The sequence below is a fragment of the Mytilus trossulus genome, chromosome 13 (assembly GCF_036588685.1).
Source record: "Mytilus trossulus isolate FHL-02 chromosome 13, PNRI_Mtr1.1.1.hap1, whole genome shotgun sequence".
Classification (NCBI taxonomy): domain Eukaryota; kingdom Metazoa; phylum Mollusca; class Bivalvia; order Mytilida; family Mytilidae; genus Mytilus; species Mytilus trossulus.
The window spans coordinates 17,778,996-17,797,107 of record NC_086385.1 but is presented as its reverse complement, the minus strand read 5'-3'; the positions used below and the strand labels follow the sequence as shown (position 1 = coordinate 17,797,107).

At 32.5% G+C, this 18,112-nt stretch overlaps 1 protein-coding gene across 2 annotated transcripts in view; it reads left to right on the top strand.

Moving 5' to 3' along the window:
* LOC134695040 (lymphocyte-specific helicase-like) overlaps positions 1 to 3,924 on the top strand; it is a 35,649-nt gene extending 31,725 nt beyond the window's left edge. For both annotated transcript variants that reach the window (XM_063556212.1, XM_063556210.1), the window contains exons 20-21: positions 141 to 356; positions 3,316 to 3,924. In XM_063556212.1, coding sequence (XP_063412282.1) covers positions 141 to 356; positions 3,316 to 3,467 — 368 coding nt within the window. In that variant the 3' untranslated portion in view covers positions 3,468 to 3,924. The remainder of the gene's footprint in view (positions 1 to 140; positions 357 to 3,315) is intronic.
* The last annotated feature ends 14,188 nt before the right edge of the window (positions 3,925 to 18,112 follow it).

Sequence of the window (18,112 nt, the reverse complement as noted above, 5' to 3'; positions counted from 1 at the left end):
TTTTGTATACACATTATTTTTACAGTTATGAGTAACAGGACAACTGTATTTGGTATATCATCATTGAAATTGTTGCAAAGAAAATATTGAGCAAGATGTTAATACAAAGCACCAAATGATTTTTGTTTATTCAATTACAGGAAAGTTCAAGACTGGTATAAAAGACTTTAGTACCAAGTTTCAACCTCTTACTCCACATGAATTACAGGACTTGCTTAAAAGTAGAGATCATCAGATGGAAATGAAAGGGAAAGATGAGAAATCTGGTATAAGTGATAATGATTTGAGGATTATGTTGGACAGATCAGACTTGATTGAAAAGTGGAATCTTCAGAATGCTGATACTAGTGATAAAGGTGAGTTCAATACATGTGAAAATAATTGATCACCAATTTAAAGAAGATTGTTGATTTTAGGATTCATTAGCTTGGGTCTGAAGGTCTGCAAGAGTAGACATCTTCTGACCTGACTAAATATACCAGGACTCTTCAAAGCTGATATGATACCCAACAAGTTCAATTTTATGTTAGCCTAATTAACCTCTTATCTTAAAAATGTCATGTAGATATAGATAGAAGTACATCAGTATTGCTGTGATTGATAGTCAATTCTTTTTCCGACGTAGTCAGTATAGTTTCGGTTTGTGTCCTTTGAACTTAAGGACGCTTAACTATGGCAACAGAATACGCATGCTCGAAAATTCTTTCTGTGATTGGACAAAATGCTGTCATGGTGGGTGATTTGGTTGTGTTTGAAAAAACGTCTCGTTAATTTTATCGTGATGGAAAGCAAGTGAAAAACTATAAATATTTGAACTACATCTTACAAAGATTTATATTTTTATTGAAATAATGCTTCTCCAATGCATTCATGACAGTTGTTTATCCAGGACAATTATATAATTTTCAATGTAAACTTTGTTGTACGAACGTTCATAACTTTTAGAAGGCACATACACATGTACGGGTCCTTGTTACTTGAAATTATTGCATTCCTTAAATCCATGAGCCAACAAAAGATTTCCGTGGGGTTTTGGTGAATGTAAACAGAAAGATACCAGGACCAAGAATATTGAACACAAAAAGAGAAAACGTAAATGCTAAATCAAAATGATAGTTTTAAACATATACTCAAATTTAAATACCTCAGATATCTTTTTTTAAAGCAATTGCTTTCATGCCGTCGCGTATGGCCATCTTTGTGACCCAGATCAGAGACTCCGCCCAGATCAAGACATAGTATTTTGTTAAACAGGCTCCTGGTCTGTCATTCTTAAACACCTATGTATGTTTTCTAATGCAAAACATAGCTTGAAACTTTTGAAAAACGTTAGTGGATTTAAGAAAGTTCAGCATACGTTCTTGTAGATGTATTTTTGTATTTAGGGGGACAACCGTTTGACTATCAAAAAAACATAGACGTCTGAGTGAAAAAATGCATTTTTATACCTGCGATTCCGTTTTCCGTTCGTACGATGTTTCTACAAAATATGGAATCATTTCAGTTGTTGATTTAGTATTGAAAATTTGACTGAATTATCTTTCATAATATACGGTTTTATATGTTTAATTGGTGTTTTTTTAAGAAAGAGGTCAGGTGCTCTTGTTCATTCATAAAATTGTCGTTCATTCATAAATTTATCGTAAAATCAAAATCACTACACAGGTTATCAGGTTATACGTAGTGTCAAATGATTACCTGTAATCTAAAAATAGACAAAGTTAACTGACCTATTTTGTTGATTTGTTTGCGCAAATAATTTGGAGGAACGAAACCCTTGTTGAAACACATAACAATAAGTTTGTTTTCCTTTTTTGTCATAACTCCGTAAGATTTATCGATCACCTTACTAATGAAATGGACCCGTCCAAAAGTGATAGATGCCAAGTCCAGATGAAGAGATATTTACAATTTGGAATTTTCTAGTTTCATAGATTAAAAAAAGTACATCCTTTTTGGATATCATATTCAAAACTGGGTATGCATGACAAATGATGAAACCATTATCCTCGTCTTTCCAACGGACGAGTCTACTACGTTTGTTGACCCTCGACGGTCCACCGTGTTTGCAATTTTATTTCACATGTTTTCGAAATATTGAAGATCATTTTCACAATGTTTCCTGAAAATTGGATAAATATCAAAGCAACTTAGAGCTGTTTGTTCTTGTTCGTATAATGACGATTTAATGTCATGTTTGTCTGTGATGGCCCCTCTTTTCGGGATTGCATGAGAATTATAGTTATCTCGTACCGCATGAGGATGACACATATCAACTGAGCAATAATGTTTGGGACTTAGTTTTTAAGAAATGATGACAAAGTAACATTATGAAAATATTTTTAGTCAGCTGAAATATGTATTTATTTTTTACATTTTTATCTCTTGTAAAATATTTTGTTTCTTTCCCGTTTTTCAACATTTGCGTCTGGAAAGTTGAAATGTTTTAACTGAAGTGTTAAATTTAAATTAATTATGAAAATTTCATCAATAAAGGAAATTATTGCCCAGTTACAAACACTACTAGGGGATAATCCATAATAATTTCTCTTGGAGTTTATATGTTTCAGCACATGTATATTTGACCCCAACTTTAGCCTGGTAAACGTGTTGTCTCCTTGTGAAATATAAAACATATTAAAAATGACTTTCTGCTAAAGTCTTTAATTGATATAAAGTTAAAACCTTCTTAATTCTCACTAGACAACACTCCTGTCATGTTTAATTCTTAAATATATGTGGATGAAAAAAAAGTCCCCAAAACATAAACATGGCAGCAATTGCTTTTACAGCCTTTCAGGCTTTGATTAAAGATAGTTCTTGTTTGATATATTGATATATTCTTTTATCAGTAATTGTCCTCTATAATGATACAGAAAATATTTTTTTGTTTTTGTACAAAAAAAGATATTTTCTCATATAAGACAAAATGAAACTGTTCTCTGACAATTAAAATCATCAACAGAACAGGACCAACCAGAATGTCATGTTGGAGAGAGGCTAATGTTAGAGATGTTCATAAATCCAGATGTCATTACTGTGGATTCATTTATAATCATTTGATTCCAATTTTCCTGGATTTTGTTGATACAGTGGAACCACAAACAACAAATTTTCTAAAGGTATATTTGCAGACTTTGCCAAAACCCTGAATTAAATATCCACAAATATGCAAGTATTTCCTCAAACCACAAATTTTAGTACCCATGAAAATAAATGAATCCATAGAAAGAGCCTTTAGTCGGTAACATTCTGTCATCTTTTTTAAGCATGAAGGTAATTTATTTAATTTTGTTTTATTTTTCTGAATTTAAGGTAAGTTGAACTCAAAGAAGGTCAAGACAACAGGATCTTCACAAAAAGGAGTTCAAGGACTATTTAAAGTGATAGACAATGACATTGACCTTGACCAAGAATCTGTAAATGAAGAAGAAATTAAAGAACTATCAGATATGGCTGGCTTATAATCTTTAAAAGATGGCTGAAGATCATTGGATGCTTGGATGCTGGAGAATAATGAAGGCAGAAGAACATTCAGATTCAGGAGAAAAAAGTCCACAAAAGAAAAGGGAAGAACACTTCATTGATATGAAATAAGAACTTGTTTTGGAGAAAATAATATAGTGTCTCCCATGTTTATAGTGGTCAGGAGATACATTATACACAGCTTAAAAATCGTAAAAAGCTCATTAAACCATAATAATGCATCTTTGTCATCCTACCTGTTGATTCTTTTGAAGCTTTTGTGATAACAAGTTATAGTTTTAAACAATGAAAAACTTTGATGCAATTGATTTTATGATGTTTATAATATTTTTAGTATACATCGTCTATCTAAATGAATATTTTAGTGCCCAAGAGCTATTGCAATAAAGAATTAAAGAAATATGTCTGTTTTCTGCAATAAAGAACAGTTGGTTGGTATAGCTTTTTTTCTCTCGCCTTTAACAAGTTACAGAATGTGAGACATAGGGATTACAATATGGTAGCTGCATAAGGATTTATCTGACTCTACCTCATTGCTTGGAACAATAGTGAATGTTTAAGTTATTTGATTAGGTCTATTTTTCAAATACTATAATCAATAATGTATGGAACAATTGTAAGGTGTACATGTCAGTTTATCAGGTTTAATGACCTCATTGTTGTGGTTCATTATGTTTTTATCATTTATATTAATTTTTTTGTGTCGTGGTCATTTTTTTTTAAATTACTGTGTCTACTATATGTGGTGAAAGGAATATTAAACAGGTGAAAATGTCTCTCTGATGGGTATCATCTGTCCTTGAATTCATTTCTAGGTTCATTGATCAATGTTAAACTTCTATGGTTTGATCTTCTAACATACTTTAGAAAGTCTTTTTAAGTGTTCTATTACACATTTATCTATAATGATTTACTTTTACAAATTGTTATTTTGATGGAGAGTTGTCTCATAGGCACTCAGTCCACATCTTACTATATCTATATATTTGGTTTATTGATGGATTTTAATGTATGCATGACTGTGTGGCCCAATGATGGCCACATACATATCATCTGGCTGTGACCTCATTGTTATGGTTCATTGGTTAATGTTTTTAGCTGGTAAAGATGCTATAAGCAATAGGTCATCTGCATAAGGTGCATCGAATTATAAGGTGTACTTCAAAATAGAAGTTGTGGTATGATTGCCAATGAGACAACACTTGACAAGAGACCAAATGACACAGAAATTAACAATATGTCACTGTACAGACTTCAACAATGAGCAAAGCTCATACCACATAGTTAGCTATGAAAGGCATTAAAATGACAAATGTCAAACAATTTAAACAGAAAAGTTAATGGTCTATATAATGAATGATTAACAAATATGTAACACAGCAACAAAGGACAACCAATGAATTAGAGGCTCCTAATTTGGGACAGACACATACATGCAGAATGTGGCATGGTTAAACAAGTAAGTGTGATCACATCCCTCCCCCTAACCTAGCTAGGACAGTGGTGTAAAAGTACAACACAAGCACAAAATCACTGAGTGGACATGGCTGGGTATATTTTTTTACTTGTACATCCCAACAACAAACATATACTAAGTACAGATTTGAGAGTAGTTGCAGTTGCTTATGTCTAGTTCAAAGACTAGAACTAATAAAACGTTAATTGTCTAAAATATTAGTCATAACAAATCCAATGGATTTAGTGTGCAGACGTCATTAAGTCATAGAAAAACATGAACTTGTGGAAAGTCTAGTTCAAAGACGAACGAATAAAACGTTAATTGACTAAAATATCAATCAAAACAAACATGAATTTGTGGAATACCACGATACAGGTATACAAAAAGTCTGTATACAAAACATATCTGCTATTAAAGGGGCGAAATTAGTGACCATAGGAATATCTACAACCTGTCGATAAACTTAGTTGTCGAAACGTACATGAATGTTAACAAGGAGGAAATCAACATTTCTGTCTTGCATGTATCAACTGACAACCTCATTTTCATGGTACATTAGTGAAAATTTAGTTTTCATGGTTAAGTCCGTATCTTAGATACTATGAGCAATATTTCATGTATATATTTGTTGCACACAATGATTATAAGGTGTACTTGTTTGTATCTTTTGTATCATCTGACCATGACCTTATTTCATGGTTCATTGGTTTATGTTATTTTGACTGGTAAAGTGTAGAAACTCGAAGCAATAGGTCTACTATATTACATGTATGGAATGATTGTAAGTTGTACCTGTCTGTCTGGCAGGGATTAACCGAACTTAACCACCTAATTGTTACGGACCAGTTTAGTGTATAGTCCATTTCCCTGAACTAGTATACATTATTGTTTAAGGTTATTGCAATGTTTTCAAAGTAACCATAGCCAGTAAATATTTTCATTGGTCTGACATAGCACTCTAATAATTAGTCTGAAATGTAACAATGTTTTTCTTAAATGTTACGTTTTCAATGTTATCGTAGCCAATACTTATTTTTATAAATGTAATCTATTACTTAGTAACACAATAAGCATTATTAGAATTTTATTGCAATTCCCAACTTATTACTCATCTTCAAGGTTTTTTTTACATGAATATATATTTGGAATAAATACGCATTTTTATTTCATGCTTGTTTTTTTTTTGTCCGCTGAATAATACATGTTCCGTAGTCTAATAGAATTCCATTTCACTTGGATCGACGGTATCCTCACTTTTCTTCCATGATATGTTAACCATGGGTCTCAGCTGTTTACCAGTGTTGTCTCTCTTCCCAAACCTTCCCCCTCCAATACTGTAATCCTGGTCAGAAAAACGTCTTTTCTCTCTGTTCCATTCCATGCCCGCTTTGTTTTCACTCAGTTTTCGATTATCATCTTTCTGTATAACGTTACCTAGCGATACTCCCAGTAACAGAATGGCCACAATGAAGTTAATACTCATTTTATTATCTACAAATGTAATGAAACAAAACGATTAAAAGTCATTTCCGTGGATTCAGTTAATTGGTTTTAAGACAAAGGAGTAGGTTCGGTAAGGACCGATTTTTGCTTAAAATTTCAGGTTCATCTGACGAAAGATTTTTACCACTTTTTAAACACTTAAGGCTTTTCTACCTCAGGCATAGATTACCTTAGCTTTATTTGGCAACACTTTTAGGAATTTTGGTTCTCAATGCTCTTCAACTTCGTACTTTATTTGGCTTTTAACCTTTTTGAATTCGAGCGTCACTGATGAGTCTTATGTAGACGAAACGCGTCTGGCGTATATACTAAATTTAGTCCTGGTATCTATGATGAGTTTATTTAAGTGTCTATTTCATTTGAATCAATTAGTTTATGTGAAAGGTTTTAACTGATTTAGTCATTTAAAACGATCCGATTTAAGCTCAAATATGGAAAATCTACCTAATATGCCAAAAAAATGTCACTTCAAAGATGGTTTTGTCAAAAATGAAAGTAGCCGCATCCGTGTTCATCCCCAACCTTTTTCTTTGTTATGTTTTATCATAGAATACAACTTACATTTCAATTTTAAGGATGAACACGAATGCGGCCACTTTAAAATTTAACTAAAATGCTAGAATTGTGAAGGAGTCAGTAATTTAGCATGAATTAATGGTGCTAGTACCCAATATATGTGAATTGTATTTTCAAAAACAGTCCATATTTATGTAGCGGAAGCATTCTACTGTTCAATTAAGAACTAAAAGTTCACATTTTAACAATTTTTTAAAACTGCTATATTTTGGGGCAAACCAATGGATCTTACTGGACCTACTCCTTTTATGAATTACTTGTAGTATATTATCTGTAAATACATCGAAATTCATTGTTGTACGAGTTTTTTTATTTTGCCATTTTATTAGGGACTTTCCTTTTTGAATTTTCCTTGGAGTTCAGTAGTTTTTTTATTTTGCTTTTTTTATAATTATATTCACATTTATATTATATATTTTGTTCCAATAAACAAATATTGTCACTATTTTTTCAAGAAAACAAAATGATCGTAGAAATGCCTTATAAGTTAAGATTATGGAGCCCTTTGGATATTCTCAATATTTGAATGCTACGTGATTGACCAAATTTTACTGCATTAAATATATGAATTGCCATGAATCCTCTCCTTGCTAACTAAAATCAGTATACTTGAAAATAGTGTACATATTTTGATTAATAAACATTAAAAAGTTAAACGGAATAATGTCAAAATCCTCTGGTTCGACCCACCATTTTTGGGATACAATTGCTGTCAAGCAATCTGTAGACTTTTACTGTTGACCCTATGATACACTCCCTCACGTCATTCGTTTTATTCTAAACATTCAGCATCATCTCAGATTCTTATGATTGTCTTGCTTTAAAAGGTAAAAACAAGCAAAACAATTGAACATAAACAACTTTCCTGTAATGTTTTACTCATAATCTTCATGTGTGATATTTTCCTTGACTTATATGCGTGTTTTTAACAATACGGAAAATCAGAATTAAACAGTATTTATATTTAGTGTTTTTATAAATTTAGAAACACGTCAGAGGGAATTCCCAAATTTTGATAACTTGCGAGAGTTCTCTGAAAGACGATCGATAATTATATTTCTGTCACAAGAACTGAAGTGGAGTATTTCTATATTTTACCGTTATAAAACTGATATTTGATACTGTACTCTCATAAAGAAATGGAGAACCATTCATCATATCATTTAATAAACGTTCTTGTTCCAAATCGCAAGTCGCGGTTTGTTTATGTATTAATGCCCATGCGTGGTCTCACTAATTAGAGACAAAAAGAATTGTAGAGACAAAAAGCGTCAAGAAGCGACAAGAAGAATAATATTAGCAACAAGAAAACATTTTTTTATTTATATTACTTATTCGAAATAAATATTAAAAAATATGCAAAAGAAAACAATTTCAACGACAGGAAAGTTAATTTTGATAGGGAAAAAAATGAAACTTGTAAATCTAATTCAGTTGCTACATTTATTTACATGATATTTTATAAGGTATCACAGGAAGTATTACCTTTACCCTTTCGTTTTATGGTATGGTATTACTTTTACTTGTGCTTTAGAACAATAATATATTTTGTCTTTTTATTTGTTTTTAAAACTATTTTTGTACAATATATAATTAACTTGCAAAATGCACTATTTGTGCATAATTGTCAAGAAAATACATACACAAATTGTGAAATACAAATTAAGAACTGAAATCAAACAAGAGGAAAACATAATTAAAATGTGAATATTGTTCATCATTTTATTTAGTGCATTGTCTCATTTAACGATATTTATCATGTTTATGCATATAGATTGAAGATTAGAGGAAACTGATGACAATCTTGAGTTTTCAACAGGTGTTCACTATTCGGTACAATAATTGTATATTCTGGTGTGTGTAATTGATGAAGGTGTTAATGGATGTTATTGTAGCAATTAAACAAAGGACACACACCTGGTTAATCTCATTTGATGCTCTTAATTGTGTATTACCTTAGAGTGAAGCCACAGCTAATGTTGGTCCTATCAGGAAAAATTAATTGTATAGTTAGGAAGGAAATTATATTTCATGTTTTTGTTTTATTAAATCCTTCAAAAGGAAGGTGACAAATCTTTGTTTTTATTTTCATTTTATAGCGTTTACATTTCCTTTGCTCTTACACATGTTTAATTTCTTCATCTATCAATATGATAATAAAAAGTACACAATCTCTTCATCTCATCATCATCTTCCAATAATGGTCAGGAGTCGTAGACGACTGTAAATATTGACCAGGCGTAGGTCTGAGGGAGCCACTCTCCACACAGGTTTTATATGTACAAATAAAAAGCTTGTATTTACAGTTAAAACTATCTACATCAAATGGTGGTTTATGTGGTTGTCCTCAGGGCCGCCGCTGCATGGAGGCTGGCCTTGACTTCGTCCAGAGTGGATGAGTTGGTCACCGTTGTTGGTAGCTGGTTCCAATTCTGGATAGTGAGAGGAATGAAGGATTGTCGGTACACTTCTGTTTTGGTGTAGATCTGCCTCAATCTGTTTGCCCCTCTGGTTCTGGTGTCACTTTTGTTGATGATGCTGTTGGCTTCTGGTATGGAAATCATACCATTGATGGCCTTGTTCATGATCAATAGGCGATGGTCCTTACGTCGATCTTGTAATGATTCCCATTTCAGAAGCTGAATCATGTTGGTGACACATCCAGGAGTTTTGTCTCTGTAGTTAATACAGACATAGCGGGCTCCCCTTCTTTGCACTTTGTCTAGTCGGTTTATGTCTTCCACTTTGTATGGGTCCCACACAGCGGACGCATACTCCAATGATGGTCGGACCATGGATCTGTAGGTTGTTTCTCGGACTGTTTTGTTACAGTCCCTGAAGTTGCGGCGCAAGAATCCTAGAGTTCTTGATGCTTTGGCTGCTGTTATCTCTGCGTGCTTTTTCCAAGTTAAGTCTTCGCTAAGAGTAACACCAAGATATTTGCTGCTGTCCACAACTTCGAGTTGGTGTCCATGTAGGTGGTACTGTGTCTCCAAGATGTTTTTTCGGTTGGTGCCTATTCTGATGACTGTGCATTTAGCAGGGTGAAAGCTCATCTGCCATACATGTTCCCATTGCTCTAGGGCAGTCAGGTCTTGTTGAAGATTAATTGCATCTGCTTGATTCCTGATGTGCTTATATAACAAGCTGTCATCGGCAAAAAGGCGAACTGCAGAAGATGATACTGTGTCAGGCAGGTCGTTAATGTATACCAGAAAAAAGAGGGGACCTAGGAAAGTGCCTTGAGGAACTTCAGACAGAACATCTAGCTTCTCTGAGGTAGAGCCTTCTACTATCACTCTTTGAGTTCGAGATGACAAAAATGATGAAATCCATTTTAGGGTGTTACCTCTAATCCCATATAAACCTAGCTTGTACAAATTGATTTTTTTTATTTCTTCATCTTTCAATATAATCCTAAAAAATTATTTTGATGTATGTGATAACAAAATGTATTCTTGTCGCTAAATAGCTTCTTGTTGCTTTTTGTCACTAATTTTTTTTCTTCTTGTCGCTTCTTGACGCTTTTTGTCGCTAATTAGTGAGACCCCACATGCGTGTAGTTTACCTGATTTCAAGGGGTATCAGATTGAGTGATTCCCCGCTTCATTGATTAATTTGAACCTCATGGGATTCTTTCTATGTCTGTCTGCATATGGAGGGCTATTTTTGTTGCATAATTTTAAATCATATGCATAATTTAAATTAAAATAAATGTTTCATCGTAAAAATTACCTATAACACCCCTTCAGCAGAAATGGAATCTTCCATATTATCGTTTCGAGTTGTCTCCCTTTTCGAAGTATTCGTCAAGAAGAATTAACTCGTTAATGCCGATAAACGTCGTATTATATTAAGAACGATCTCAATGTAAACAGAGGAGTGTGTACGGAAAGGAGTCATGCCCTCTGACCCAAAGGAACTTCAATAATTAAAGAGTAAGAAATGGGGTTCCTCCTAAACTGGTCCGCCGTTCTATATATAGCTTCGCACCGAAGGTCCGTGTAGCGATAAGTGAACACAACAGGGGTCCAGTTTAGGGTTCCTCCTAGAATTACGGTGATAAGATACGGAAGCAAGTTAACTCGTACCACGGCATTGGAACCAAAAAAAGTTAACTTGTACTACTGGGAAGTCGTACCATTCAGAAAAATATATTAAAAAATATGATGTTTTATGGGTTTCTGTTTGTAAACTTAATAGAAATAAAGTTGAATTACTTGAATTTTACACAGGAGTGAAATGAAAACTTAGACAAAAATAAAGAAGGTTTTAAAGCATTAATGTTTTAACTAGAACATAGGCGGAATCAGCCCCCCCCCCCTTTTTCGTGGAAAAAATTTGGTTGATTATTAAGGGAATCATTGAAGCATGACTGGAGCGGGCCCCCTCTTAGGTCAGTCAGCGGGCTCCCCCTTAGGAAAAGTTCTGGATCCGCCACTGTAGAACTTAATCAGAGGAAAGTTAAATCATTGCTTTAACTGTACCTTATTAAAATTGAACATGTTGAAAATATATATATCCAATTTAAGTTAATCAAAGCTGTAACCCATGATCACAAATTGAATGCTATGTTTACAATTGTTGAAAGCCATGTGCTTTTTTTGCGGGGAAAATGCGGACCCCCTAAACAGGAATCAGTTACATTTCATTTTTATTTATAGACAGTAAAAATAATTTTGGCAATCATTTTGACTAACTGCTAAGATTTAATTATTCATGAAAAATTTTCTTCGGGTGAAACTGTTTATACTTTAATTATCTACATCTGCCACAGTATTTTCTATCCAATATACAAGGAACATTAGCTACAAATTGGTCATTGTACTTTCAAATTATATACATTTAAGAGACTTAAGAGGTATTGGGTGAAAGTAACGTATATCATGTATATTCATCATTTGAAAGCAATTGAATGCATTTAAATAAGTTGGTACGAGTTAGCAATGGTACGAGTTTGCATTGGTACAAGTTTTTTTTAGTGGTACGAGTTAGCAGTGGTACGAGTTTGCATTGGTACAAGTTTTTTTTAGTGGTACGAGTTTACGATGGTACAGGATAACTATAATTCGATAAAACACAATAAGTACATGGCTCATACACTTGTAACGGGGATTGGCTATTCTTTAAGTTGAGTGACTATTTAGATTGTTACATTTTGCATGTGCAGTTGAATTAGTTTAGAGAATAATACTATCCAGCTATACCAGGGTTACTGGCCAAAAATGCTTGAGACTCACGCATGTTCATGCTTTTTTGCGGCAGTATTCATGGATCTATTTTTTTTCCTCTTTGATCTTTTCAATTTGGGCAAAATCTCATGCATTTGTTTAATGAAAATTTGGCAGAACTGCTATACATGTGTCAATGAAAACTATGGCAATCGTATCCCTCAGAGCATTCTGCTCTTTGATTATTAAATTGTCATGAACCAAGTCAGGAATATTGCAGTTGATATCACATAGTCCGTTTCTATGTATACTGACGTTTGTTTTTATAGCAATTCAATTTTTCGGTTGTCTGTTTTGTTTCCTATTGAAGCTGAACAACAAGCTTTAAACGGACCCAAAAATTTGCTAGTGTAAAATCATTCAGACAGGAAAAACAACGGTCTAATCTATATAAAAAAAAACGGAAAACGAGAAATATTTATGAGCCTAATCAACAAATGACAACTACTGAATATCAGATTCTGAATATTGCTTATTAAAGTGCACTGCGAAAACAAACAGAAGTTACAAAAGCAATATTAATGTTTTCTGTCACAATTGTTTTGAATATATTCATGAGGTAACAGTACACCTGATAAGTAGGCACTGCACATGGATTAAGGGGAAAGCTGTGATTGAGGGTTTAAATTTGGATGCAACTTGTAAATTACGAATGTTAAAAAGAACAATTGACATTCAAAAGACAAGTCGGAAAAACACAACATAGAAAAATAAAAACCGAACAAAAACTTATTCAAAACTGAGGTATGAAAGTAAGATGTTACTGGCTACACAATACATTTGTACAGCATGTTATGTTTAATTTGATGATGGTAGCCTTTGCTATGCCTGTCTCATTTACCCATTCAAAATATATTTTCTTTATTTTTTTTCTTATTTATATGCAATGCCATTTTTTTTGTCAAGATATCTTGAAAATCGACAAATGACTACACAGCATGTCAATTTCTAAAACATGCACAGTCTATTTTAAATAAAAAATAAAATGAAACAACACCGAAAAAAATAACCATACACACTCGGCAAGAAACAATTCAAGAACACCACACTCGCCTTTTAGTTTTTTATTCCCAAAATATTTATAAATAAGCTTTCGTTGAAACATGCGTCAGCAATTAAATGGATGCTAGCTAAGAAATATGAATTTGAAGGCTATTTATGTTTATGTTTACATTGAATATGTGATCGTCGGTAGTATTCGGAGGTCATCATGATAGTTAGATGATGTATAGACTAAAATACACTCGAATTCTGATTTATATTATCCTGTTAACAGTCCATTTCAGACTTTTTGTAATTTGGTATGTTATAAATCAAATATGTGAATTTGAATTTGACAGCTAGTGCCCATTAAACCAAATGTTAAACACATCTTATTTTTGAATTATGAACATTTTATAGACGAACTGCTAAAATAAGTTATATTTTGTACATTATTTGGGTAAACTTTTGATGTCTACATCTACATTTTTGTTACGTATGAATTCCATTCTGAACAATTTATAATTCAAAGCTTTTAATAAATGTTGTCTGTCCTTGTATAAGCATTATTTCTAATGGCATTCAATTCACGCATTTACAGGGGAAAAACATTGACATGTGTATTTCGTCACTTTAACATTACAAATGACATTTTGGAATTTAAAAAAAAAAGACAAGACTACTGTTATCATTCATCAATAGAATTAGCAAAAAATTGGAAAATTATTGGTTTTCTTACATTTGAAAAAAAAAATTACCCATGAGGTACGTTTTGAATACATACGCAAAAGGTAACCCCTGTCAGGTAAAAACTATCCGATTCTATGAGTTATGCATTAGGACATAACTCTATTATATTTAAAGATAAAAGAGGACCAGAACGTCCAGTTTTAAAATATTGGATGAGTATTTTTCAGGTTGAGATTTTTTGGCTTACGTGATTGCTTTCCAACAAATTAGTACATTATACAGTTTGGTCTTAAATAGTCATTAGCTACGGGATAAATAAAAAAATCTAAAATATGATTGCTTGTTCAATCATTAATGAAAATAAAAAGATGAAATAATAATTCGCTTTTAGCGGCCAGTATGATTCAATGTTGTCAAAATACGATAAGAAAGATTGATGATGAATTGTTCATTTGCAAGTGAAAAATTCGTCCTCAACGAATCCGTATTCATGTGAACTATGACTGAATCCCTTGGCTAGAAATGAAAAACGCGTAAATCGTGTGTGTTAAGTTGTTTAAAGGAAATAAGGTCAATTTTGAAAGTGAAACAAAGGTAAATCATTTGATTAACTGAATCGATTCACAAAACATAATTCATTTACGAGATAAAAACAATGATCATCATGTAATTCAATCTATAATATGAAATAAGACAGACCTAGGAAAATCCAATGCACGATTACTCTATTTATATCTATATTTATGTTTATATCACTGATCAAAAAAAGGTCATCGTAGATCAGAATATTTAATTGAATTGATTCTAGACAAAATACACACGGAACAAAGCTACACAATTTCGAGGCCATGCCCTGTATACTTTTTTTTAATTTTTGTTTAATACTTTTTATAATTTGATAAATGTTTTACATTGGTATAAATCGTGTATGAAAATTTAAGTAAAAACGATGAACATGAATTTGACAGCTAGTGTCCCTTTAAAGTTTTCAAATTTCAAAAACATATCGGAGACCCGTTGAAAGATAGGCCTTACGCTAAACTTATCATTAAAATAAAAATAAATTGAAATATAATTAAAAATCAAAATTACGCCTGCATAAATATATATAATATACTTACTTTTTACTATTTTTGTTCTGTATAAACCAAGTACTATACAACGTCTTATAACCATAATATTTATAGTATATGCATGACGTATTCATTACAGGTGTTGTTATATTTTTTTTCATATTTTTTAACGATAAAGGAAATAATTACTTTTGAAACCATTGTTAATTTTTCAATCAGGATTTTTGAAATAGTCATAAATTTCACAGTATCACCTGCTACTTACAGTTTTCAAAATCAAGATTTCTTACATTGTCAATCAATTTAACTTTCCTAGATACAACGTAACAAAAGGCAGTATTATATACACTGATAATGTATAAATATACCAGCAATTTCAATTGGTGATATTCTGTTTAGATACTCTTTATTTTACCTGGGACTATTATTCTGCGGCTGAATGCGCGTCATATGTGCTGCATTCCCTATGCTTCGTCATCACCGTTGGTGATGCTAAATAATTGCATGTTTAGTTGTTTGTGTTTAAGCCAGTTTTAGGTGGATCGGGACTATTCGACTGCGCATAATTTCACGCATGAATTACAAAAGTATTTGTAATAAATTCGATATATTTTCTTTTAAACATTTTGATTGATTAGAAATGTTAAATCATTGTAGTTATGTGAATAATAGAATATTTTCGTTATAATCCGTATTTGTTAAAGGGTCAAAATGACATTTCACCCATTTTCCCGCCAAAATTTGGGTTTTAAGGCAAAATATATTTTTTTCCTTATCGGTGACTTTTTTTATTTTTATTTGCTCATTCTTTGAAGCTATCTTTCAGCTTTTTATATTACAGTTTTGGACCAAGTGTCAAAGAACGTTTTTTGATACTCCGATAGAATTATGTCAACACCTCTATTTTCCCTATCATTTCATTGAAAAATGGTCCCTTTTATATACCTGTTTAAAAGTAAAATTTTGAGCTTAAAGTCCTTGCCCCCCTTTTTTTCGACCAATTTGATTTAATTTCTGTAAAGAATAAAAGAACAAAACATATGGCACTTCTGATAGAAACTTTTAATAATGTCAGTTTAATAGAAAACTACTTGCGATATATTAATGCTGTATTTTACTAAGTTGATTTTTTATCAGTAAATCTCAATTTTCGACCAAATTGTGTCCATGTTCCCTAGATCATTGAATAGATTAGCAATTTTCAATGCTACGTTCTGTGTTCAAGTCGATTTAATAGGAACTATAGAGCAATGATATAAAGTCGCATGACTATTAGTACATTACACTCTGAAGTCTGTAGGGCATGGTCTAGTGACATTTATTTGATTAATAACCAATTTTGCAGAATTAAGCTTTCCACCTAAATGAACTGTTTATGATGAACAATAATATTTACTATAAAGTTGCATAACCTTCAATACATTAGTCTAACACTTCGAGGCCATGCCTTTGATTTCTTACAGGCAAGATTTTTCTCTGTGTCAACAGTTTGATACATATCTTTCATTAAACGGGAGGCAATTGCAATATATCACCTTAAATCTCTGTTTAATGATGATAAAAAACACAAATCTGAATGTCAGGCGTAGTGTGAACAGAAAAAAAGATAGTCTAAGAATTTGGAATATGCTAATTAGTTTCCCCGAGGAATCCGTTTAATTTTAGTTTCAAAAATATTTTCACCTACGTTGCATAAGGAGGAAGCAGGTCAATACTAGTATTTGCTCGACCATCCGTCAGAGTGACGTTCATTTTTTTTGTCGATGTGTCTGCAGCTTATTGTTGTAGATTGTAAGTAGTTTTTTACAACTGGCGTGTAACCACTTCTTGTTTGCTGTTTAAAATCTTACAGTTTTCATTATACGAGGAACGTTAATCTGGGTTTTTTCCTCACCTTGATAGTTGAGAGTGTAAAGCAGAGTGGAAAATGAAATAGTTCAGTTTTATGTATTATTCAAGTACAAATTTGTTGCATTGAAATAGTACAATTTGAAAAAAAATACCATATCAAGTCAAGATTAATATATTACATGTGTCATTTGGCACTATATTCCCTCGGTTTATCCTGCTGTTTTTCTAATAATGATAATGTTATTTGAGGTCCTCTCAATTTGTTATAATGCGAGAAATAGGAATGCTGTTCAGCAGACAGCTTTATTTTTCAGATGTTAGAATACCTTGTATACTGATTTCTTATGTTGAGAAATTTTCCTCTTTTTAAAATATCTTTATTTATGGCTAGAGGTATAGGGGGAGGGTTGAGATCTTATAAACATGTTTAACCCCGCCGCAATTTTGCGCCTGTCCCAAGTCAGGAGTCTCTGGCCTTTGTTAGTCTTGTATGATTATAAATTTTAGTTTCTTGTGTATAATTCGGAGTTTAGTATGACGTCCATTATCACTGTACTATTATGCATATTTTAGGGGCCAGCTGAAGGACACCTACGGGTGCGGGAATTCTCGCTACATTGAAGACCCATTGGTTGCCTTCGGCTGTTGTTTGCTCTATGGTCGGGTGGTTGTCGCTTTGACATATTCACCATTTCCTTTCTCAATTTTATTTTTGTCCTCGACCTCGATTTAACGGTCCAACAATGTATAGTTTTCTTGTCGTGAGAAATTCTCAGTTGTTATGAGTAAAATGGTTATCATATTTGGTATTATTATTCTTGCTTAGTCGGTCAGACATGGCTGAAACCATATCGAAGTCATTTCATGGACAACGATCGCTTGTACAGTTGCGTGATAAGGGCCCTTTTTTGTACTATTATTACTATGTTAACCATATTTTGTGTATGGAACGATTGTAAGGCTTACATGTACGACTAGCAGTTTCCATCTTAACTTGAATTGATTTTGATGGTTCATTGGTCAATGTTTATTCTTTGTGTTTTGTCGGTTTCTCAGATAAAGTAGTCGGTCAATTTCATTTGTGTATGTACATATTGTCTGGTAGTTTTAATCTGACCATGACCTCATGTTCATAAGCTAATGGTCAATGTTAGGTTTTCCTTATAAAGTCTGTTACTGATATACTATAAGCAATAGCTTAATTATATTTGGTTGATGATATAATTGACGTAAGGATACAGAATTTTTCTGTCCTTAAATGT